Source organism: Mesoplodon bidens (genome assembly GCF_964165515.1).
Source record: "Mesoplodon bidens genome assembly, chromosome: 10".
Taxonomy (NCBI): domain Eukaryota; kingdom Metazoa; phylum Chordata; class Mammalia; order Artiodactyla; family Ziphiidae; genus Mesoplodon; species Mesoplodon bidens.
In genome coordinates this window covers 97,846,230-97,871,798 of record NC_138172.1, presented here as the reverse complement: position 1 = coordinate 97,871,798, position 25,569 = coordinate 97,846,230, and the positions used below count along the sequence as shown (strand labels likewise).

General features: G+C 39.7%; 1 protein-coding gene across 4 annotated transcripts in view; it reads right to left on the bottom strand.

The window, feature by feature from the left end:
• The window catches only part of MAK (male germ cell associated kinase), a 43,555-nt gene extending 19,998 nt beyond the window's left edge, over positions 1-23,557 (bottom strand). For 3 of the 4 annotated variants that reach the window (XM_081247574.1, XM_081247575.1, XM_081247576.1), the window contains exons 1-8: positions 23,005-23,557; positions 17,113-17,167; positions 15,738-15,859; positions 13,092-13,171; positions 10,148-10,280; positions 5,593-5,764; positions 4,430-4,597; positions 285-596 (exon numbers count right to left, since the gene is read on the bottom strand). In XM_081247574.1, the coding sequence (XP_081103700.1) occupies positions 285-596; positions 4,430-4,597; positions 5,593-5,764; positions 10,148-10,280; positions 13,092-13,171; positions 15,738-15,859; positions 17,113-17,167; positions 23,005-23,105 (1,143 nt within the window). In that variant the 5' untranslated portion in view covers positions 23,106-23,557. The remainder of the gene's footprint in view (positions 1-284; positions 597-4,429; positions 4,598-5,592; positions 5,765-10,147; positions 10,281-13,091; positions 13,172-15,737; positions 15,860-17,112; positions 17,168-23,004) is intronic. The other variant, XM_081247577.1, reaches the window with a different exon arrangement.
• Between the last annotated feature and the right edge of the window lie 2,012 nt (positions 23,558-25,569).

Genomic DNA, 25,569 nt, shown 5'->3' with positions numbered 1-25,569 from the left:
GAACTTTCTAGTAGTCAGAATTGCCCCAAAGATAATGTGGACACCTCAAGACCCTGGAGGTGGTTCAAAAACAGTGTGGACAATTATTCATTCATTCATTCATTCAACAGATATTTGTTGAGAATTTACCATGTGCCAGACACTGTTTTGGGTTCTGGGTCTGTATTGAGAAAGGAAACAGACGGACATCTTTTATATCTTCCCCAACGTTTTTAGAATGCCTAGAAACAAAATCCTAATGGAACCAAACCATCGCATCTAAAGTGTCATTATGGGCTACTTACGGTTGGCACGTTTCTGACGATACTTGGAAATAGTGTTGGCGGGTGTTTCTGTTGATTCTTCTGCTTGGGCGCTTGCTGGACACCCGTGTTCTGTGGCGGCTGGATGGACTGCAGTGGCTGGTGGCTGTTTTTCGGCTGGGGCTGTCCGGCAGTCTGGTCACTTATGTCTGGCAGAGGCTTAGGTTCTAGATCAACTACAGGTGGCTTGGACTCTAGTGGTTGCACATGCTTATTTAAAGGCTGTTTCGATTCCAGATGATGTGAGGAAGGGCCTAATACTTGACCAACTTGAAAATATGGGTGTTTCAATGCCTAAAGAAGCATGGAAATAACAAATGGAAAACAGTTTCACCTAACTTTATTGCATATAAACTCTTGTCCAGCGCTGGGCTAGGCATATATCACTAGTCTACGTAAGCTTCAGAGATTTAGAAAGCATCCAGTTTTCCCCTTATGTGATGACTTTAAAAAGATACCCAGAAAAAAAAATGATTTGAGAAGAAAATTTCATTAAAAAAAATGAAAAAGTACATATTAGTAGAAAGAATGTATAACACACTTGTAATTTTAACATCCAGTCAAGGCAACTGTTCTTTTAAAGACTGTATAAAAAACAAAGTCTAGCTTATAAGCAGTGGCTGAATTTGATGTGATTAACTCAAACTAAAACACTAGATACTGATAATGTTTTAGACTCCATAAAGGCATTAAGAAATGAGTTAAGAAAGCCTTCTGCGTAGTTTATTTTAAATAATTAACATCATGTAAAATTCAGGGTTATTTGTAGCCTAACTATAAGTACATGTCTACTAGCAATAAGAAAAATTCTAAGAAATTGAAATAAGCTTTAACAATATAACAGCAAAGAGAAAGTACTTATGGGAATAAACTATAAAAGTACTAGTAAAAATGGTCACTGAGTTTTCACTAGATCAGTCATCAAATCACTGTTACTGCATGGAAGTGGGGGGTAGGGGACAGAGCTGGTGACCATCTAGGTGACACAGGCTAGAGCAGTGGTTCTCAACTGGTGGTATTTTGCCTCTTCGGAGACGTTTTTTTTTTATTGTCACAACTCGGGGGCTGGGAGGCTCTCCGGGCATCTAGGCATGCTGTCAGGGATGCTGCTCAGTATCCTACAACAAACAGGACAGACTCCCCACAGCAAAGAATTAGCGGGTCAAAAATGTCAGAAGTCCCGAGGTTGGTGAAAACTGGTCTGGAGAGTGTCTGAAGCTCTCTGTGCAGCTCAGCTGTGGATACAGTTCCCCTTATCAGTACTGCATGTCTGGGTGGGGAGGGAAGTTCCCAGTTCTGCTGTTTTGTGTGTGTGTATCAGGGAAGGGGCTGCTCCCTAAGATAATGAAGCCCTGTTCCCCTGCACCTCCTGCCCTAAGCCAGTACCCGCCTATGTGGAGGCGTAGCCCTGACCCACAGTTAACTTCGCAGGCGTGCAGGGGCAGATTTTAGATGGACAGAGGCAACTCCTGTAACGTAACCTCTCCCCGTCTCCCTGCTTCCATTAAAAAGCAGGGCAGGGCTTCCCTGGTGGCGCAGTGGTTGAGAGTCCGCCTGCCGATGCAGGGGACACAGGTTCGTGCCCAGGTCTGGGAAGATCCCACATGCCGCGGAGCGGCTGGGCCCGTGAGCCATGGCCGCTGAGCCTGCACGTCCGGAGCACAGGCTCCGCAACGGGAGAGGCCACAACAGTGAGAGGCCCGCGTACCGCAAAAAAAAAAGTAGTGAACAAGGAAGAGGTGAAGGGCTGGGAGGCGTATATTTTGGCAGAGGTAGAAAAAGGTTTTCTTCTAAGTTTCCCCTTAGAAACTGCGTTGTGTCCCCCACCACACCTGATGTGTGTGTTTACTACATGGACATTGCTCAGTGGAACTCAACAACAACAACTGTAGACGATTTAAATACATCAGTACCTGACACGCAGAAGGCACTCAGGTTCTGGATTAAGTAGCCCCATTAATTAGTATGTCACTATTCCTAAGTCAGTAATGTACATTTTGGAGCTAGAAGCTTTATGAATGTTTTGTCATTTCAGGGCTTCATCTGTAACTTTTCCTCTTTAAGATACCAGCTAGCATCCTTAAAGAAACAGAGGATCTTAAAAAAATAATAACTTCTTTTTTCCTGTTTGTTAAGGGAATATTGATTGAATAGATTAAGGAATGTATAGAAAGTTCTCAAGAAGAAATTAAAATCATCTCTAAAGCCAACACCAAGAGAAAACTACTGCTCACATTTTGATGTTTTTCTTTTCAGAACTTCTTTCTAGTCTTTCGTAAACATTGTCTTTCATATACATACACACATATATAGAGAGATTTTACCTTACACAGACTTGCAGCTTCTGCAACTGTAAGTACCTCATGCCAGTACCCCACTGTTGTAATTGCTATCATTTTACAGATTATTTTAACGTTTGACAGGGCAAGCTGTCTAACCCTACCACCGTCCTCTGATTATTTATTATTGTTCAAACCTGTCTGGGCTATTCTTTCCTATTTGTTCTTCCAGTTGACCTTTAGAAAATATCTTCTCAAATTAAATTTTTTAAAAGCCAAATAATTATTTGGTTTATTTCAATCCTCAGTTTATATTTAAGTAACAATAAGAATACCATAAAGCCTGTTATGACTTTTTAATTTAAGCCCTTTGCAGATAAAACCATGGCGTTTTTAAGACCATGAGACGGGATTCGTCGGTATTGAGGGTATAGTCACAAAGGAGGTAAGCATGGGTATCACACGCTGCCCTCTTGTGGGAGCCGGAGAGGGAGCATTACTCCCGCCCTGTGGAGGGATGATACCGCTGTGTCAAGGGAACCTGCGTCCTCTACACAGTAGGAGAGCGTCGGAAAGTCTACTAGGTTGTCTAACTGAAGAGATGCTCTTTTACTACCTGTGACAAGTTTCTTCCTAATTAGCTGGTCACATGCCTGAATTTTTTTTGACTTTTACTTTCTTCTTTATTCTTTTAAACTATGAAAGGAACACAAGCTCATCATAAACATTTGGAGTCATACAGAAAATACAAACTATCCTGTGCAAATCAGGTCAACATTTTTCTAACTCTAAATCTCTGATTTTTTGTTATTTCATAGTTGTCTTTCTAGCCCATTTCCCACCATCCCCCCATTCCCATTCATCCTCCGGTTCTGCCACTGCCTCCACGTTGAGAGCTCTAGCACTTTGCCAGAGAAAGAAGGGAAAGGAATATGCTAGATGGAAAAAAAGTGTGAGCAAACTCCAACATTTTTAATGCCTAGTGTAAATGTCATTTCCTTTGCAAATTCTTCCTTAAATTTTACCACCAGCCTTCCTCTGGGTGGAAGGATCATCCCTATACGTCTCTCTGTGTTAACTGTCTCTAAATTATCAAAGCACTTTGTCCCCCAAAAAAGTGTGGTAGAAAATTGAGTGCTTGCAGAATGTTCCACCAGGCCAGGAAAGGGGTCGTATATTCATAACCTGAAATTCCAACCACCTAACATACTACCAGGCACTTAGTTTCTTAGTTTGTGCTCCATAAATGTTGAAAGAATAGTGATTTCAAAACTTCCTTGAAAGGTTATTGAAGTGGACATTCATTCTCTGTCCAGAATCCATTTCTCCTAGTGTACGTCATCTAAGTGGAACAGTAAATCCAAATGCCTCTGCCCTCACCTCAGAAGCCAGAGAGATACAGCTTTATTCCCCCAGAGAGTTATCCTCACCATGTAGTTTTCTAAGGCTCTTATAACAAGTACCACAGATTGGGCGGCTTAAACAAGAGAAATGTATTTTGTCACCCTCCTGGGGGCTAGAAGTCAGAGATCAGAGTGTCGACATGCCTGAATTTTTACCATTAGAGATTAATTCCTTTCAGCCTCAACCTCCACAGGGTTCCTCATTTGAACCACAAAACAGAAAAATCATTGGAGTGGCTATTTTTGCAATTCTCCCAAGAATCTTACATGCCTAGAAGTTAAATCATTACATAAAGCCTTAAGCTTTAGGGCTTAATTCTCTTGGTAAAACTCTGGTTGAAAATAGACTTGTCTTTGTAAAGAAAAATATCCCCGATATTGTAAAACCTCAAATTAAAAAAAAAAAAAAGCCCACACACAACTATACCAGGGACATCTGTCTTACCTGGCTTGCTGCTGGTCGTTTCTTTGGATTCCAACTCAACATTTCAGTCATAAGCTGAATAGCTTCACTACTGGCATTGGGAATAAGAGTTTTTAAGTTTATAGGAACACACTGGGGAAAGCGGAAATTCATAGAGGATGCAAGCTGGTACCCTTCCGGCCAGTCACTCTGTTTAAGGAATATATAAGTGGGGGAGGGGAGGCAATAAGTAATTTGTTTTTAATGATCAATTTAAAACAGAGTAATAATATAAAAATCACTTGTGTATAAAAATTTTAATGTTGACTCATATAAATAAATGTGAAAATAAAATACCAGACCACATACACAATTCAGTGCTATAAACAGTATAGAAAGAACAGTTGAGTTGAGAATTAGGGAAAAAGTGAGAAAGCACTTTCATAAATTTCAAAATGTTAAACTCTGGCCTTTTGGATCTCGGTGGTGGTGATGGTACCCAGGTGGCTCTGAACAAGTAAGGACAAGCGATGTACAAAGACTCTGATTATTACAAAGATCCTCATTATATGTTATACATTGCATCCAACGTAAAAAACTGCACACAGCTGGGAAATGAGTTACGTTAAAGCTTTAATAGCTGCTTTAACTTGACTAATGTTCACTACAAGGCACACGCTCATTTAATCCAGGTGTAATTATACATACTTAAACGTATTAAATAAGTGCATCTCAGAAAGTGAAGTCTAGCTGAATGCAATAGTTAATTGAAAAGTACTCAGTTCAAGAAATTAAATATCCATGGCAGAGGTATATAAATGTAAACAAGAAAAGGTTAAGAGAAAATAAAATCCAGGACACCTGGCATTAATGAGTTGATCCCAACGGACGTTCACAGAACAAGTAGGAACGAGGCTAAGCAGGTAGTCATCGGCTGGTCATCAGACCAGAGTTAAATACATAGAATTCTAAATATAGAGAATTTTCCCTTAAGTTCTTAAGGAAAGGTCAGCCCCTTTTCTCCACAGTCTGGTGGGATTCTGGCTTCTTGCAACCCTCATCCCATCCCAATAAAAAAAAAAAGACTGATTATAAGGAAATTAACCCTTAAAACGTAAGCCTTTTTGAAAATGGAAATATCAGCTAGCTGGCCAAAAGTTACAAATAATCAAAAGTTATAACAACTTAAGGATGAAAGTACTTACTTTTTTGGGAGTCCCTAAAACTTGGCAAATCTTAAAGATTTCATCGACCTCACTTGTCCCTGGGAAAAGTGGTCTTAATGTGTATAGTTCAGCCATTATACTCCCAACAGCCCACATGTCAATGGGAGAGCTATAAACTGAAGATCTTAATAAAACTTCAGGAGCACGATACCTATGAAAATAGAAAACAAAACAGGCCATTTTGATTGTAGTTTCAGAGGTGGAATGGCAGTAGGATTTTGTTTCGTCCGGCATTTCAATCGAGAACCAGGTATTAACTGCCTTCTCTGTATCAGGCATCTGTCTGCACAATGTGTTGGGTTTATATTGACTAGCACACATTTTTCCTGACCACAAACAAGTAGTAGAGCTCAAGACAACTATAAACGAAATGTCCAAGTGGCCTAAGATAGGGACTCCAACAAATAAATGTGGAAATGCTAATATAATACATTAAAAAAAGGTGGAGAAGCTCGGAATGGAAGCAGATACGTTCTGAATGGGAGCAGTCGTATTTTACAACGCATTAAATCCTGATACATTCACATGAAGGACTGAAAACAAAAGACTAACAAAGATCATCCCTGAGTAGTGGGCTTTTCCCCATCTTTTTAAAAAAATTTATTTTGTTGAAGTATAGTTGATTTACAATGTTGTGTTAATTTCTGCCGTACAGCAAAGCGATTCAGCTATACATATATATATACATCCTTTTTTGTAGACTTTTCCGTTATGGTTTCTCACAGGATTTTGCATATAGTTCCCCGTGCTTGTTTATCCATCCTTCTTTTGGTTTATCTGTTTGAAAGTGCTGATTCCTCAATTGACTCAATTTCCTTAATTGATAATATTTTTAATTAGAAAAATAAGTATAAGGCAAAGGTAGCTGGTGGAGGATATTCTCAATTTTTCTTCCGTGTTGAAATGCACAAACGTTTCAGCCTAAATGCTTTGCAGTATTATCCTTTGGCTTCCATTCAGAGTAGCCTTCTTTGACAGCTTTGAGATATCATTCACGTAACATGCAATACATCCATTTAAAAGCGTACAGTTCAGTGGCTTTAAGTATATTCACAAGAGTTGTGCATCCACCCTCACAATCAACGTTAGAACATTGTCATCACCCCCAAAAGAAACCCCACACCTCTCCGACAGCCCGCGCTCCCATTTCTCCAATCTACTGTCTCTAGACTTGCCTCTTCTGTCACTTCGTATCAGTGGAACCATACACTGTGTGGTCCTTTGTGACTGGCTTCTTTCCCTGAACATGTTTCCAAGGTTTATCCACGTTGTAGCATATATCAGTACTTCTGTTTATTGCTGAATAATATGCCACTGTATGGCTCTACCCCATTTTGTTTATCCATGATCAGTTGATGGACATTTGGGTTTTTCCCACTTTTTGGTTATTATGGTAATGTTGTGAACATTCATATACAAGTTTTTGTGTGGACATATGTTTTCATTTCTCTTGGGTACATACCTAGGTGTGGGATTTTGCTGGATCACATGGTAACTATATGTTTAACCACTGAGGAACTGCCAGGCTGTTTTGTACCATCTTCCACTCCCACCAGCAAATGTGTGAGGGTTCCAGTTCCTCCACATCCTTGCCAACACTTTTTATTACGTTGTGATATTTTTAGGAGACAAAATTGTTTTGAACGTTTTGCCCAATTTAGATACGGAAAACAAGTATTCTCAGTTTCATTCCATTTCAGTATAGAATCTAAATTTACCCAGTTGAAAATAGAAGCTCCTTAAAAAGATTCTTCCCTGCAAGAGGAGATTTTCCAATTCTAATTCTACATTTAAAAAAGATAAAACTAGTACGCTTTGAGCTCTTATTTAATTTGTTCAGTTCCTCCTTTGCTTTTGTAGGGATAAATATCATTATCTTCCTGTTTGCAAACTTCATTTTCAATAATTGCAGTTTCCCATAAACTTACAGAAGCTTTGGGTTTTTGGCGTCCATTTATCAAAACTTCTGAATGAAGATTTCCAAGTGATTTGAAACAAAATGCAACCAAAATATGAAGGGATTATTTACAAAAAAAGCTAGATATCACTGTATATCATTTAAATTGACTTACAAAGTAGTTTTTCAAAGGCTCAAACAATTCTAAAATTCGAATGACAGATGGCAAAGAGAGAAAGCACGTACAGCCATGCTGCAGCCATTTTTGTAGTCAACATCAGTAGCATCACAAAAATTTTGCAGTGCAGTTACCCTCTGCGTGTATGTGTAATGTGTAAATTCTGACAACTGCAGCTTATTTTGATTGGTAGAATGCAAATTTAGCAGCTTATTTGGATGCAGTTACAAAATAGATAAGCATCGTAACCAATGCAAATAAATTTCTGCTTTCTAGGTTTCTTAATTTAGTAAGAATACTGTTTTTATGATGCTAGGCCTCACTAAAACTTGTATTACCATGGCAAAAATAATTTTATTTTCAAAGGTTTTAACTGAAGTTAAATAGCATTCATAGTAATGTCAGACATTTCACTTTTCAAGGAATGACCTTCCAAAAGCTTCACTTTGATTCTCTGAATTGTGATGAAAAAAATCAAATGATTATTAGAAATAAGGTAATTGATTTTTCTCTTCGAAGCCAGTTGGAAGGCACTCATTTAAAACTGACATTGTTAATTAGCCATGTGTTAAAGTGTGAACTTGGTTTATGGGTCTCTAATGTTACCAGAACAGACCAGGGAGGAATCAGGAAGCATACAGCGGAAGTCGATCAGACGTGTCCCAGCTTGTTTTAATGAAACTATTGATAACAGGCATCGACCGAGACTGTCTGCAGCAAACCGGGACATATTGTCACTCTTTCCAGGCTCTGTCCTCAGACTTCTTTTCTTCTCTAACCACACTCGGTCTCTTAGTGACCTCACCCAACCCTGTAATTTTTAACACTGAGGTGTCCCAAGTTTACGTCTCCAGCCCAGCCCTGCTCCCTGAACCCCAGGTCATAGGTCCCACCGCCTACCGTGACATCTCCCCGTGGTTGTCTCAGAGGCATCCCTCAACCTGACACACAACTGCGCCTCCCCCCACGAGCTCCACAGCAGCCCCCTCTCCCTCAGGGCTGACTCCAGCCCTCTGGCTGCTCATGGAAAAGACCTTGAAGTCTCTGACTCCTTCATCTTGTTCCCCACATCTGCTTCACCAGGAAATCACATCTGCTCTATCTTAAAGCACACCCAGCATCCTACACCTGTCACCACCTCCATGGCCACCAGATCCAAGTCACTGTCATTTTCTGCCCAAGATAGTGTAACAGCCTCCACCCTGGTCTCCCTGCTTCTGCCCCTGCTCCTCTAGACTCTTTTCAGGACGGCAGCTCAGAGCCCTGCAGGGGCCCCCTGGTTCCCTCCGATGAGCCCGACATCCCCGTCCTTACATCCGGCCGCCCCACAAACGCTCTGGCCTCACTTCCCACTCCCGCCCTCCTTATTCACTCTGCTCTTTGCAGAATCCTCAGTGGCACTCCTGTCTACGGGCCTTTACGCTCAGCATTTTCTCTGCCTGAAAACCTCTTGCCTCGCAGCATCTCCCCAGCCTGGCATCAGTGAGACCGCCTGTTTAAAACAGCAACATACCCCTTCCCTCCCCTGTCTCTTCCAACCCCCTGTCCCTTTCCAGACCTTATTTTTCCATATAGTAATATGTAGAGATATATATGTATCACTATCTGATGCTCAAATATTCTTAATTGTTTTTATTGGAATACAATATACATACAGAAAAATGCACATGTCCTAAGAGTACAGCTTGCTGAATTTTTACAGTTAGAACATACCCACGGGCCCAGCACCCAGACCAAGGAACTGCGTGTTATCAGCTCCGCAGAGGGCCCCTCCTCTGCGCTCTTCCAGTCACTACTGCCCCTACCCCGACCATGTAACCGCTATCCTGACTTTTAACAGGTTCGTTCTATTTCTGTACTTTATATAAATGGAATCCCATAACGTGCTCTTTTTCTGTTTGGCCTCTTGCTCACAACATTGTATCTGTGAGATCCATCATATTGTTTACGTAGTTGTAGGCCTTTCATTCTCATTGCTGTGAAGTACTCCACTGGGTGAATATATATGCCTCTGGTGATGGACATTTGGGTAGTGTGCAAGATGGGACTGTTACGTGTCTTGTGATGAACGTGTGTATGTCTCTCTGTTGGTAACTCAGGACATTCTTTCGTTGTTTATGGATTGGCTGTCATGTAAGCAGCATGAGGCAGAGATTCTTTCCTGTTTAGTTCACGTCTGTGTTCCCAGGGCCTAAAATAGTATCCAGCACATAATAGGGGTTCAATAAGTGTTTGTTGAATGAACGAATGGATGCGTGAAATCCTTTTTCCTTCCCTTTTCATTTATCATAAGAGTCATGAGGCAATCCTTCTCTCTCTCCAAAGAATACAAAAAAATTCAGTTCTACATTTTGCTTTAAATACTTGATATGGAACCTCCAGAAAGATGTGTAACAATCTACTGTAGGAAAACATCAACAGAGACATATGCCTCTGGACAGCTGCAAAAAACTACTCACCATCTGGTGGATACATAATCAGTATACGGTGGCTGTGACCTTAATTCTCTTGCAAGTCCAAAGTCAGCAATTTTCACAAGTTCTGGGCCCATACAAAGCAAGTTTTCTGGTTTCATATCCCTATGAAAAAAGCCTTGGTAATATAGAGAGGAAAAACAATAATAAATCATCGTATCTAGACATTTGATTTACTAACAAGATAGCTGAGCCTCTCTGTTCTAATTAAGAAGGTGAACGTAGGAAAAAAATAAACCATATTTATTGTCTACACAGTGATGGGAGGTGGGGACCCTGCTTTCAAAATAATTTGGCGAGGAAGTTCATACAGTATATATGGCCATTAAAAATAAATATCCACATGTATTTCTATTTGTGGATCCGGTGAGTTCAGGCACTGGGTTAGATACTGCCACATTATTGGTTATCTCCGCTAATTTGAACAACACCCTTAAGGAGGTATTATGATCACGAGTGGGTAGCAGATGAGGAGGTTGAAGCTTGGAGAGAAGCAGTCTAGTGAAAGCTCGAGGAGCGCTGCATATCAGGCTTCAGTCAGTGAAGCTGGTCTTATTACTGCTCTACCACATTGTAGTTTAACCTGCGATTCCTTGAGTATAATCACTTTAAGAAGTCCATTAAACAGAAATGGAACGCCACACATTTGAATCAACTCCTTCCTTTAAAATTATTATTATTATTATTATTATTATTATTATTATTATTATTTTCGGTATGCGGGCCTCTCACTGTTGTGGCCTCTCCCATTGCGGAGCACAGGCTCAGTGGCCATGGCTCACGGGCCCAGCCGCTCTGGGGCATGTGGGATCTTCCCGGACCGGGGCACGAACCAGTATCCCCTGCATTGGCAGGCGGACTCTCAACCACTGCGCCACCGGGGAAGCCCCTTTAAAATTATTTAACAGCTCAGCTCTCCCCTGGTAGCTGCCTTGTTGAAACAACCCCAATAATTATAATGCTTATTTACCAATTTAATGTATAAAATAAATGGCTAGTTACCAAAGCTACATGGAAGCCCAATGAAAATGAGGGCAGAAAGCCCTCCTTGCAGATGTCTAAGGAGTAGGTAAAGCACACTGGTTGTACACAGATGACTTGTATCCTAATGACTTTGCAGGGTGGAGAATTAAGAACGGGCCTGGTCATCAATTGTAGGTGATCGTCATCATCACCAAGGGTTTCCATGCAGATTTGAGCTAGGAAGACTCTTCTAAACTTAAACTTTTTTAACCCCTTCGAAGCCAGTGTGGGCTCTCCATGACATCTACAACAGTTTTGTACTCTGCTTACCTGGTACTCCTTACTCGAAATAGCTACTGAGATCCATCCATTTCACTAACTTCCAAGAGTAACACATCGTAATTTCATAATATGAAGACAGGAATGGGAGCACGTGTGATGGTAAAGTGACATTAATCCATAAAATCTTAATTAAACCACAGTTGAGGTTTTCCCCATCCTCACTAATATAAATATATTGGTAACTTGGTCCTAACTTTAACTAAAAGATTAGTCCATTTCTTTTGACAGCTACTGTTTTTAAAATATCTATTTTCTCAAAGGATTACATCTGAGATGTTTACGAACTATGGCGAGAATAATTTAGCTTTTGTAAAAATGTCTGTTGTTCTTGGAGTCTGGTTTCCCAGATCACTCTGTAGGCACTTATAAAGCCAACTCTAGATTACTCATATGTTATTTACTTTCATCAACAATTTTTAAATTCCAAGCTGCTTTCCTCCTTCAATCCCTTATGCTCTGAAGTTGCTGATAGTTGATATATATCCAAGGAATCTAAACCAATTTTATTACTAGCCTAAAAGATATCAGCAAAACACAAAACTCTTTCAGAAAATCAGAGAATTCATGAGGCTTTTGATTTTCCACATCACACTTGCTTCCATTAGCATAAATTAACGCAGGCAACTATCAAGAGTTAACCATGCTGACCAGAGTTGAAAAATGAGTTGAAGATCAGGAATCCAATATGAACAAGTAAAATAGCATATATCCTTTACATTCCATGTAATTAATAAATGACTGACTTTTATCATTGGATTGTAATATATTTTCATGGGTTTTAGGCTTTTAAAGACCTTAATAGTTTACATAAGACAGAAAAACCCTGGGGATTCAGGAATGTTCTTACAATGTTTATATGGAATTCTGCATAGCATTTCTAGAAAATAAATTATTTCCTGTAGCAGTTAAAAGAGAAAGGAGAAAAAATATAAAATATAGGATGAGACATGAAAGGAGACTAATAATGGTGATTTTTGAATGCCTATGCTCAGAATGCAGCAATGGTATGATATATACACTATCCTAATTTAACATCTAAACATCTAGTGATGCTAAACTAGAATCATTAAAAATTGATCATTAAATCACTAAAATTTTTCATAATAATATTAACTTTGGTTTGATAGATATGCAAAAAACTATAAGATTACATAAATAAGAAATGCATAAAAATAATTTCTCCAAATATGGAAACAACTAAATGTAAATACTAGGGAAAACTAGAAAATACCATAGCACAGGTGCTTTAAACTATTTAAGTGTTAATAACTGATCATGTTAGATCAAAGCATTCTAATCTTTTCCAAAAGAGGGACCTTTTTTTTTTTTCATTTCCATGGTAAAATTAGGTGGAATGAGGTAGCGGGATGGGGTTATGATGACTGAGACTAAAGGCTGATGATCAAACTGTAAAAAAAATTCTGCTATAGAGGAAGATAGTTACAGATTATAGAAATTCCATTTTATGTAGAATTAAAGAAATTCTAAATTTTTAAAATAAAACTGTCAGTAGGCACATACTCCAAACTTGTAGTTATCCAATATAATATTATTTAACAGTATATGTACAATTCCTGTGCATGACCATGACAGTAATCTAAAGGGGCAGGGCAATGAAACCTACCATGTTTATGGATAAATGCCAGCCCTTGCAATATTTGATACATAATATTTCTGATGACTGACTCAGGGAACAACTTGTTTCTGTGAAGAAATGAACAAATAAACAGTGATGTAATTCAATTTGCAAAAAGAATGCTGTACACTAAAGGTACAGTTATAGTATCAGAGCAGAGGTTTTGTATATTGGTCTTCGGTTGACATGGAAAAGAAGTTTACTTGAATAAAAAAGGCTTGTAAATTAATCCTCAAAAAACAATATTTCAGGAAGTTAAGCTACCAAAAACAAAGTGTAAAAATACCACTAACCTCAAATAGCCTTTTACCATGTACAGTTGTTAATGGTTTAATTTATACTTTTGACATTGAATAATATTCTAAGCAATATCACTTTAATTTCCTTTTAATTTAGAAATCCAGAATTGAATCATGAAATTCCAAAGCTGAGTCTTTTTAATGTTCATTTGCAATTGCATTCTCCACTTCCACTTATATATATATTTAAAATCATATGAAAGTATAATATTTCATGTATTTACATGTACTTAATTTTTTCTTCAAAATTATATCTCAGTATACCATGGATATGTTTATCATTTCATATATTTTAAAGAGCATAAATTATTATTAGAAGCCAAGAAGATTACCCATAATCTCACCACCTGATAAGGAAACTATTTTGATTTTTCAGCATTCTAATCCAGCCCTAATCCATCTGTGTGTATAACTTTTATATTAGGTGTCAATGTTACATAAATACAACTTTGGTTTCTGTTTTTTGTTCACTTATAAGCACTCTTTTTAAAAAAAATTTATTCATTTATTTAATTTTTGGCTGCATTGGGTCTTCGCTGCTGCACGCGGGCTTTCTCTAGTTGCAGTGAGCGAGGGCTACTCTTTGTTGCGGGGCGCAGGCTTCTCATTGTGGTAGCTTCTCTTGTTGCAGAGCACAGGCTCTAGGTGTGTGGGCTTCAGTAGTTGTGGCACATGGGCTTCAGTAGTTGTGGCTCACGGGCTCTAGAGCACAGGCTCAGTAGTTGTGGCGCACGGGCTTAGTTGCTCCACGGCATGTGGGATCTTCCCGGACTAGGACTTGAACCCGTGTCCCCTGCATTGGCAGGCGAATTCTTAACCACTGCGCCACCAGGGAGGCCCCTAAGCACTCTTATAATCTTCATAATTATCACTTTTAATGGCTACAAAATAATTACATCAGTATTATACACTGTAATTACCAACCTATTCTCCCATTGATAGTTATTTATTTTAAATAGTTCAAAGAGGTAAGTGAAGCTTGGTATAGTCATTTAACAGAACACACTAGCTATGGTAACTATGAAGATTATGTATCAGCATTAAAAAATGCCTATAGGGCTTCCCTGGTGGCGCAGTGGTTGAGAATCTGCCTGCTAATGCAGGGGACACGGGTTCGAGCCCTGGTCTGGGAAGATCCCACATGCCGCGGAGCAACTAGGCCCGTGAGCCACAGCTACTGAGCCTGCGCGTCTGGAGCCTGTGCTCCGCAACAAGAGAGGCTGCGATAGTGAGAGGCCCGCGCACCGCGATGAAGAGTGGCCCCCGCTTGCCACAGCTAGAGAAAGCCCTCGCACAGAAACGAAGACCCAACACAGCCAAAAAATAAATAAATAAATACATTAATTTTTAAAAATGCCTATAAGTGAGTAAATCAAACAGAAACATGTATCACCACTAAAATTACAACTACATAGAAAATATGCATGTCTGTATACAGGAGCTAGAAAGAACTCTAGAAAAATAAACACTGATTTGAGAGGTAGAATATCTTTTACTTTTATTTTAACTGCTATTAGTGTCATAATGATATCAGCCTGAAAAATAACAGGCATTCAATACAGTATTTTTTGTAAGAAGGAAAAATATGATTAAAGAAAAATTCACTGACCATCCTTAGACCTTGAGAGAGAGAGAGAGTGTGTGTGTGTGAGAGTGTGTGTGTGTGTGTTTAAGAAATAGAGATCAACATCATTCTACTGGGAAATTCATTTCATATTTTAGGCTTTTTTGCTGAACAACTCTGGCTTTAAAAACAGGCAAAATGGACATTAAACTCCCAGATGTGACCAGCAGCTACCACCAAAATGTTATCCTCTCCAAGCTCATGGCAGATGACTGAAACTCTCCTTTAGAGATTCTGTTCGTATGTTTAAAAATTAAAATGAGAATTTCCTTGGGATTGGTAACACATTTTTATCATTCACTTAAGCATTCTAATAAGTATATTAGATCCTTTCTTAAAAGCAACTTCATTCTTTCCTCCATTCCTTCATTAACCTTTTGCAAGATGCTTGGGAGAGTAAGAAAGACAATTTTCTCGATTTTGCCCAACGCCAGCTCTATTATTGAGTATTAAACTATAGATAGATTTTTGTTTCAAAAGGTATAGATGGATAGTGTGCTTATATGAAATATTTACCTTGACTTTTAAGTTATTACCACGGAAAAATGATGGTTCTTCAATGTTAGATATTATCCTTTGATAAAGATAACTAATTTAAAGCTACCTCATGGACTGATAGATCTGTACATTGCCAAGTGTGACATAATGAAGGGATCCAAGGGACTCGTGGAGGAGACAATAAGGAAAAAGTTAGTTTTCATAAAGACATACCTGTCTTTCATTAATTGATAGAGGTTTTCTTTCATATATTCAAATATAAAATAAAGATGGTCATTTTCTCTGATAACTTCTTTCAGTTTAATCACGTTGGCATGATTAAGTTTCTTCAGAGACTGCAGTAGAGCAAATGAGCATTAAAATTCTTAAAGCAAAGTTATAGAAGTTGGCACAATCTCATCAATGCTAGGATGATAAGTACCTTAAGAAATTTTCCATTTCTTCTAAATTCATTAATGAATTTTTAATATCTATAAAAATTTCCATGTCTGAAAACATCTAGAACATCTATTTAAGTAAACAGTGGGCTTCCCTGGTGGTGCAGTGGTTAAGAACCTACCTGCCAATGCAGGGGACATGGGTTCAAGCCCTGGTCCGGGAAGATCCCACATGCTGCAGAGCAACTAAGCCTGTGAGCCACAACTACTGAGGCTGCGCTCTAGAGCCCGCGAGCCACAACTACTGAAGCCCATGTGCCTAGAGCCTGTGCTCTGCAACAGGAGAAGCCACTGCAGTGAGAGAAGCCCTCACACCGCAACAAAGAGTAGCCCCCGCTCACCGCAACTAGAGAAAGCCTGCTTGCAGCAACAAAGACCCAATACAGCCGAAAATAAATAAATAAATAAATTTTTCTAAAAATTAAAAAAATATAAAGTAAGCAGTAATTGTCTAAGTAACGAATATAAGTGCAAAAACAAACCAGGTCAACAATAGCTACAAAACATTTCACTCTGTCACTTTTTTTTTCTTGGTCATTAAATAGGTTTAATTTTTTCTGACTTAACTATGTGGAATGCCATGCAAAAGTCTCCAAAAATTTATCCAAGTTATACAACATAAAATATAAAGAAATGGCATGTGGCAATTAAAAAAATTATCTTTCCCTTGATAATATGGATTAAAATGCTCTTTTAAAAGTGAGAGTATAGGGCTTCCCTCGTGGCGCAGTGGTGGAGAGTCCGCCTGCCAATGCAGGGGACACGGGTTCGTGCCCTGGTCCGGGAAGATCCCACATGCCGCGAAGCGGCTGGACCCGTGAGCCATGGCTGCTGAGCCTGCGTGTCCGGAGCCTGTGCTCCGCAACGGGAGAGGCCACAACAGAGAGAGGCCCGCGTAACGCAAAAAAAAAAAAAAAAAAAAGTGAGAGTATAATTTTAAATATGAGGGTATAGTTGCTTTCTGTTCTCTGCTGACATTCTGATGAGAAATGAGAAATTAGGAACATAGAGAAAAACATAAGAAATATAATTATCTTTGGTCTGCTTCCCACAGAGAACAGAACCATCTTCTTAGCTACCATGTGTCAGAAATGAGACACGTGAGGTAGAGCTAAGGCCTTCTGGGGTTCTTTTCATCTCTGGGATTTTACCTTAACTTCTCTCAAGTTCATACATTCGTCCCAAGAATAGAACTTTCTCTTCATTCTGCAATAAAAAAAGAAAAGTTTAGTGTGTGGGGACCGGGGATTTGAAGACACAGTTTACACCATTGGCTTTCTTACTCTGTAATTAGTTCACTTTGGGCAAGCTGTGATATCTCTTTTCCTTCCTCCTTAAAAGGAGATCATCTCCCTTCTGTGTATCTCAAGGCCATTTGGTGCAGGTTCATGACTGTGTCACTTCTTGGGCAAATTGCCTAATGACTTCTCTGTGCTGCAAACTGCTTAGCTAGAAAGTAGGAACTACTGCATAAGAAAATCCTATTGTAAACTGCTTAGTTCAGCACTCAGTAAATACTATTGTAGATGTCCTTATTTTTACTGGTATCTGTGGTCAGCTACAATAAGGTATGAAGGGTATCACTACTATTATCTCTAAAATATCCTGAGTGAATCAGAATTGCAGTTATGCTCACTCAGGTGCTAGAAATTTATGAAGGAGCTTGAAGAAATTGAGGGCTTACCAACTTACCAAAAGATACGTTTCAGTACTATAGATTTATAAATGTCTTGCTAAAATGATAAAAGTAAATCTGGCACAGTGCTCAATTTGAAATAAAATAGAAGTCAATTCAAATATAGTATAAAAGTATTTTAGTAAATTGATCAAATCCGTGTAAAACTATACATATAATCTCTATGATTCTTAAAAAGTAATTATAGAATTTTTAATCCAGTGTTTTAGAGGCTAGTTAATATATCCAAGTTCCTTTTCAAAATTTAGTACAAATTGAAACTTTTATTCTTCTTAAAAATCTGTACTAGCTGCATCCACATATACTAATGTGCTACTTTCTTTTCAGCAATTACTAGTTATCAATACTACCCTAAGGTAATGCATGTATCTATATGCAGCAAATACAGAAGTTTCCTTGTAAAAACAATTATCCCGATTTCTAAAGAAAGTAATTATAAAAAATTAAACCAATTTGTTAGAATTCCTTTTAGATTCCCTGCCATCTTCTCTTTCATTTATTGATTCATCCAACACCCACATGCCAGGGTGATGAAATCAGAGATGGTTACCCTGATGCTTCCCATCTCACAGGAAATAGACTTTAGTTAACACAAAACAGACATACAAATGAGCTTTCAGGATCATGAGATGAATTGGCCAGGCCCCAGGCCTTTTTTGATGAGGCAGTATTTCAGATGAGACCTGAAAGACAGAAGGTGCCAGCATGTGAAGGCTGAAAAAAAGAAGATTCAGCCAGACAGAAACAGCTAGAAAGAGCTGGGCTGGTGAGAGGAAATGAGAGACCACCTCAGGTCGATCCTTGGTCCTTTAATGCCCGGAGCTGATTTTCATGGCTGTGAGGTCACCGTTCCTGCTCTGCTTTTTCTCCCATAGCACTTCACCCACCTTCTTACATACCATATAGTTTACTTTTATGTTTAGTCCTTCTCCTCTCTCCTCACACGCAAGCTCCTTGAGGACACCTCCACATGCCTGCTCAGTTTCTGGCACATAGTAAGTGCTCCATCAATGTTTACTAAATGGATTGATGGATTTCGATACCCACAGCCGGGCTCCTGAGGAGCTGTCCCACAAACAGGAGCTCCTCAGGGATGGAATCGCCTCTCAGGTCCTTAAAGGGCAGAGAGCTTGATAATATTTGTTAATTTAATGAGGTGCGGGGATCTTAGCAACACCCCTAGAATGAATTCTGTTCCAGACTTCTTCTGGAGGCGGCAGCAGATACCACGAGGTTTCTTACCAGTGACCTCAGTTAAATTTCCCAAGGGAAAAGCTCTCTGGCTTCTAGGCCTTCATACATACTATTCTTACAGCTTGGAATATTCTGCCCGTCCTCTTGATAATTTTTGTCATTCTCGAGATCTCATTTTATGGGGGAAGCCTTGCAAGATACCTCTCCAGCACTGCTTCTCTGTGCTCCCATAGGCCCCGCTATCCCCCCATCATAGGACTTATCCTGTTCTGTGTTGTCACTTTTCTAACTTGTTGGTCTATGTATAACTCATCTATCCCATCCCCATTTGTCCCGAGCACCAAGTGTAATCGTAGCTTAACCATTACGTGTTGAATGAATTTTTAAACTTACTGCAAGCCTTCCAAATGACTCCTCCTCTTCTCATTCAGTTTTACTCTGTCTTTAATTAGGGTAGGAACACTGTCTGGCCCATAGTAGATACTGAATGTGGCAGACACTATGACTTGTCTATCCAAGAGCCACTTTTCTTCTCTTCTTTATTAACATAGGTCAGCTTTAACCCAGGGATACAAAATGGCCACCTAAGTACTCAGTTTCCCAGCTTCTCTCATTGCTACGTGTGCCATGTGACACACTCCTGGCCACTGAAGAGTAGCCAGAAGTCTTCTGGAGAGGGGTGGGGGAAAGCTTTTGCTTTCCTAATTAGAAGAAAGTACAGCAACTGACTGACAGTGACAGTAACTGTTTCAGCTCTTCCTTATTTCTTCTTACTTGGAACTCACACTCAAGGCCTAGACTGCTACAGCAATTTTTTAAAATTTATTTTATTCAAGTATGGTTGATTTACAATGTTGTGTTAATTTCTGCTGCACAGCCAAGTGATTCAGTTTTATGTCTATATATATCATTTTTCATATTCTTTTCCCTTATGGTTTATTACAGGATATTGAATATAGTTCCTTGTGCTGTATAGTAAGACCTTGTTTATCCATTCTATATATAAGTTTTCATCTATCTGCTAATCTCAAACTTCAAGTTCATCCCTCTCCCGACCCCCTCCCCCTTGGCAACCACAAGTCTGTTCTCTATGCCTGTGAGTCTGTTTCTGTTTCACAGATAAGTTCATTTGTGTCATATTTTAGGTTCCACATATAAGCGATATCATACGATATTTGTCTTTCTCTTTCTGACTTATTTCACTTAGTATGATAATCTCTAGGTCCATCCATGTTGCTGCAGATGGCATTATTTCATTCCTTTTTATGGCTGAGTAGTATTCCATTGCATATATATACCACATCTTCTTTATCTATTCATCTGTCGATGGACATTTAGGTTGCTTCCATGTCTTGGCTATTGTAAATAGTGCTGCTATGAATGCAGGGGTGCATGTATCTTTTTGAATTATAGGTTTGTCTGGGTATATGCCCAGGAGTGGGATTGCTGGATCATATGGTAACTCTATTTTTAGTTTTTTGAGGAACCTCCATACTGTTCTCCATAGTGGCTGCACCAATTTACTTTCCCACCAACAATGTAGGCGGGTTCCCTGTTCTCCACACCCTCTCCTACTGCAGCTATTTTTTGAAGACAAAAGAACCTGGGTCTGTGATAACAGCATTGAGACAAGGTATGAGCGCTGGGCTGCCTACCTCAAAACATCTTACAATGTGAAACAAATAAACCCCTATTTAATTTACTTTTGGTTAGTTTTTTTAATTTCATACACCGAAAGCATTCCTAAATTATACACGTATGACTTCTTCTCAGCATTCAATCTATTTGACTTCTTAAAGTATTTGACCTCTCACTTCTCTCAAGGTCTTACCCAGCTCTATGCAGGTGAGGCCCAATTCCCCATTTTATGAAACTGAAGACTGAAACAAACACATGATCTTGCCACACAGAAGGAATAATGAACATTTTGTTATAGAAAACAAACCAACGGTAATAACCTTAAATGATACCACGAGACCCAACCCTCATTCTCATTTTCTTACCCCCTCTCCCCGGAAGCCACAGCTTTCACGAAGTTTATGTAAATCTTTACAGTCCTTTTAAAGATATTTTTACATATAACTTTATTTATGTGTCATAAAGTATTTATTTGTGTGAATTTACATAATTGCTTAACCCACAAATAAGGATGATTTCATCTCATTTTGGCTGATACTTACACCTCATTTATTATTTTTTCCTCTTATTGCCTTAGTTAGGGTCTCCAGTTCAATCTTGATCAGTAGGGGATATAGCAGGCATTCTTGTCTTAAAACCAACTTTACAAGAAGTACCTGTAATATTTCACCTTTCAAGTCAGGGAACTTTCTTCTTATTCCTATTTTTCATTTCAGTTATTGTACATTGTACATTTACTTATTTGATAATAATGGCTATTTAACAATATTTTATCAAAGTATTTTCTTATATATGTAAAGTTTTAGATCATGATAGTGCAAAGTTTTTTTTTTTTTTTTTTGCGGTACGCGGGCCTCTCACTGTTGTGGCCTCTCCCATTGTGGAGCACAGGCTCTGGACGCGCAGGCTCAGCGGCCATGGCTCACGGGCCCAGCCGCTCCGCGGCATGTGGGATCTTCCCGGACCGGGGCATGAGCCTGTGTCCCCTGCATTGGCAGGCGGACTCTCAACCACTGCGCCACCAGGGAAGCCCAGTGTAAAGTTTTTAACATTTGATAAACATTTGTTAAAGCATTTACATTTTAGATGATCATCATTTAGTTGATATTGTAATCAGTTACCAAGACTCGTTCTGGGGAAGCCAATTGCCATGTCATGAGGACACTCAAGTGACTGTCTGTAGAGCCCCATATAGAGAGAAGTTGAGGCCTCTTTTTGTCCTTATAAAAAAAGGAAATTTGGATACAGAGATAGGCATCGAAGGAAGTTGATGTGAGAGGGATACAGAGAGAAAATACCATGAATAAGCCAAGGAGAAAGGCCTAGAATAGATCCTGTCCTCCCGGCCCCCAGAAGAAACCAACGCTGCTGACAACTTGATTTTAGACTTCTAGCCTCCAACACTGTCTCAATAAATCTCTGCTGTTTAAGCCTCCCAGTCTGTGGCTTAAACTTTGCTACAGAAGCCGAATATGAGCCAAATGATGTTCTGAATTCCTGTGTTGAAGTCCTAACCGCCCAGTGCCTCAGAGTGTATTTGGAGGTGGACCTTAAAGAGGGGATTCAGGTTAAATGAGGTCTTTAGGGTAGGTCCTAATCCAATATGACTGGTGTCCTTATAAGAAGACATGAGGACACGGACATGCACAGAGAGACGGTCATGTGAAGACGTGGGGAGAAGAGAGCCATCTACAAGCCAAGGAGAGAGGTCTTACATGAACCAACCATGTTAGCTGACACCTTGATCTCTGACTTCTAGCCTCCAGAACTGTGAGGAAATACATACATTGTTTAAATCACCCAGTCGGGGGTACTTCGTTACAGCACCCCCAGCAGACTGATACAGTGAACCACCTTGGGCATGGATGCTCCAGCCCTGGTTCAGCCTGCAGATGACTGTGACCTTGGCCCACCTCCTCCTGCCACCTCACGAGAGACCTGTAGCCCGAACCACAGCTGAGCTACTCCTAAATTCCTGACTCACAGAAACTGTGAATTAATAAATGTTTGTTCTTGTCTTAAATCAGTAAGCTTTGGGGTAATTTTTTTTTACATATGATAGATAACAGATACAGTGGATTAAAGAAATAAGTTAATAATAATTAACTCTATGTAATTGGTAAGGTCGGGAAAATTCCATATGCCACTCAGAATTCAGTTTGATACTATGAATACCATCTGATTTTGAGACCTATTGTTTCAAAGAAACAATAAGCTCTACTCTGTACTCAACTTTAAGTTCCAAAATTACCTTCAGTTTCAGTTCAAATGTATCATGCATAAAAAGAAGAGCCCTTATATTTTTTGACTTGTCCATGTAGCTGGACAAATCAGAAAATTAACATATGTGAGTATCAGCTGAACTCCTTTTTGGCAGTGTTTTCTCCAGAAGGGCATTCCATATTAGCCTAACAAGCATGGGGTCTAAACCAGACTTCTCTCTGTACTTGTACACAGTGTCAAGCAAGCAAAGGAAAAGAAAGATCGGCAAACTTGGCAGTGTTGCCCATGGTACCTTTTGATGGCCACCAGCTCCCCTGATTCGATACTCTTGCCCATCAGCACACTCCCATAAGTGCCGTCCCCCAGCTGTCTCATGGTTGTGTATCGGTTCATCTTGGAAAAATAATGCAGCACAAGTTGTTGACTGAAATGACTTCCTTGTTGAATATAAATGCTTCTTTATTTTTGTTCGTTTTTGCCCTTAGACTGTTGTTGCTACACTGGTGAGAGGCTTGTCATCATTAAGCACAGGCTCTTCCCCAAGATTATGTAGGTTCATAAGATATAGCAATAAGGAATCTGGCAAGGAAACAGTGCTTCCATTCTTATGAACACCCTGTAAAAAAAACAAAACAAGAATAAAAGGGATTTTCATTAAAGAACCTCTTCCAAAAATTTACTGGTAACCTAGGAAAATTATAAATACCAACGTGTTAAGCGTGTGTCATTAAATCAATTGTGCGATGCGAATGATGTTCACCTATAAAAGACTGGTGGTACTCACTGGTGAATGCTTCATTTACACGGTGCCATGTTACTTATCCCATGAATGTTCAATAAATACTGGCTTAGTGATTTGCATGATTGCTTTTTTACTGACTATATAATATAATCTATATTAGTCCAAATCAGATTTTGGGAAGTCAGACGCTCTACTATGTCCATTCTTTGAATCAATGTTTGCATTATATTTAATTTGGACCATAATCTCTTATTTGAAACTCCTGGGCCAGATGTGTTTGGAATCCAGGAATTTTCATATTTTAGAAAAGTAATATGGTACGTAACACCTCCCAAGCAGCATCTTAATGTGCCTGTAGAAAAATGTTTGAAAAGTACACTAAGTAAAATAAATGAAGACCATAAATGGCCTCACGTCATTTGGGTCATGTTTTGTTGCAGATGAATTTGCACAGAATAATTTTTTATTTTTTATAAATTTATTTTATTTTTTTGTTTGTTTTTATTTTTGGCTGCGTTGGCTCTTCGTTGCCGTGCTGGGCTTTCTCTGGTTGCGGCGAGTGGGGGCTACTCTTCGTTGCGGTGCGCAGGCTTCTCATTGTCGTGGCTTCTCTTGTTGTGGAGCATGGGCTCTAGGTGCGCAGGCTTCAGTAGTTGTGGCATGCGGGCTCAGTAGTTGTGGCTCGCAGGCTCAGTAGTTGTGTCGCACAGGCTTAGTTGTTACGCGGCATGTGGGATCTCCCCGGGCCAGGGAGTGAACCCATGTCGCCTGCATTGGCAGGCGGATTCTTAACCACTGTGCCACCAGGGAAGCCCCAGATTAATTTTTAAAAATTCATCTTTCAGAGCTTTGAGGGTTTCAAAACTACAGAAAAGGGATTGTGGATCTGTATATATTTGAAGGGTACAAGTTTCTATAGGTTCTGATTTTATAACTATGATTAAAGAAAACACACAAAGCACATAAAGCCTTAGTGTCTACTTCATTAAAACAGCGTTCAATAATTTCCTTCCATTGTTCTGTCTTAGTTCTGCATTCAAGGAACAATTTCTCATTTCATACCTGTTTATCATTCTTATGTTGCTTTAAAAAATCTCTGTCATTCTGTTACAAGGCTGTATGTTAGTTACAAAGTGTAACAACATGTTTGGCACTATCGAATAGTTTGTTTTTTTTTTTTGCGCGGTACGCGGGCCTCTCACTGCTGTGGCCTCTCCCGTTGCGGAGCACAGACTCCGGACGCGCAGGCCCAGCGGCCATGGCTCACGGGCCCAGGCGCTCCACGGCACGTGGGATCCTCCCGGACCGGGGCACGAACCCACGTCCCCCCACATCGGCAGGCAGACTCCCAACCGCTACGCCACCAGGGAAGCGAAGCCCTCAAATAGTTTGTTTTAAAATGCCTTTTAAAGGGACTTCCCTGGTGGCGCTGTGGTTAAGAATCCACCTGCCAATTCAGGGGACACCAGGGTTCGAGCCCTGGTCCGGGAAGATCCCACATGCCGTGGAGCAACTAAGCCCGTGTGCCACAACTACTGAGCTTGTGCTGTAGAGCCCGCAAGCCACAACTACTGAGCCTGTGAGCCACAACTACTGAAGCCCGTGCGCCTAGAGCCCATGCTGTGCAACGAGAGAAGCCACCTCAATGAAAAGCCTGTGCACCGCAACAAAGAGCAGCCCCCGCTTGCTGCAACTTGAGAAAGCCCGTGCGCAGCAACGAAAACCCAATGCAGCCAAAAATAAATAAATAATAAATTTGAAAAATAAATAAATAAAATGCCTTTTACAGGGAATTCCCTGGTGGTCCAGTGGTTAGGACTACATGCTTTCACTGCCAAGGGCCCGAGTTTGATCCCTGGTTGGGGACTAAGATCCCACAAGCCATGTGGTGTGGCCAAAAAATAAAATGCCTTTTATAATCTGGTGCTTCACTCAAAGATTTTTTTTTCACTGTAGCACGATCTCCGCGAAATAAAATCATAAAAATTGCTTCTCTATTAGATGCAGAAATTTAGGAGCGACAAGAATATGTTGTAGTTGTCAAAGTACCTAAGGCTTCCAAAAATAGGCTTTCTGAGGAAACATGGCAGAGAAGTGCGCTAAAACTATGTTGCT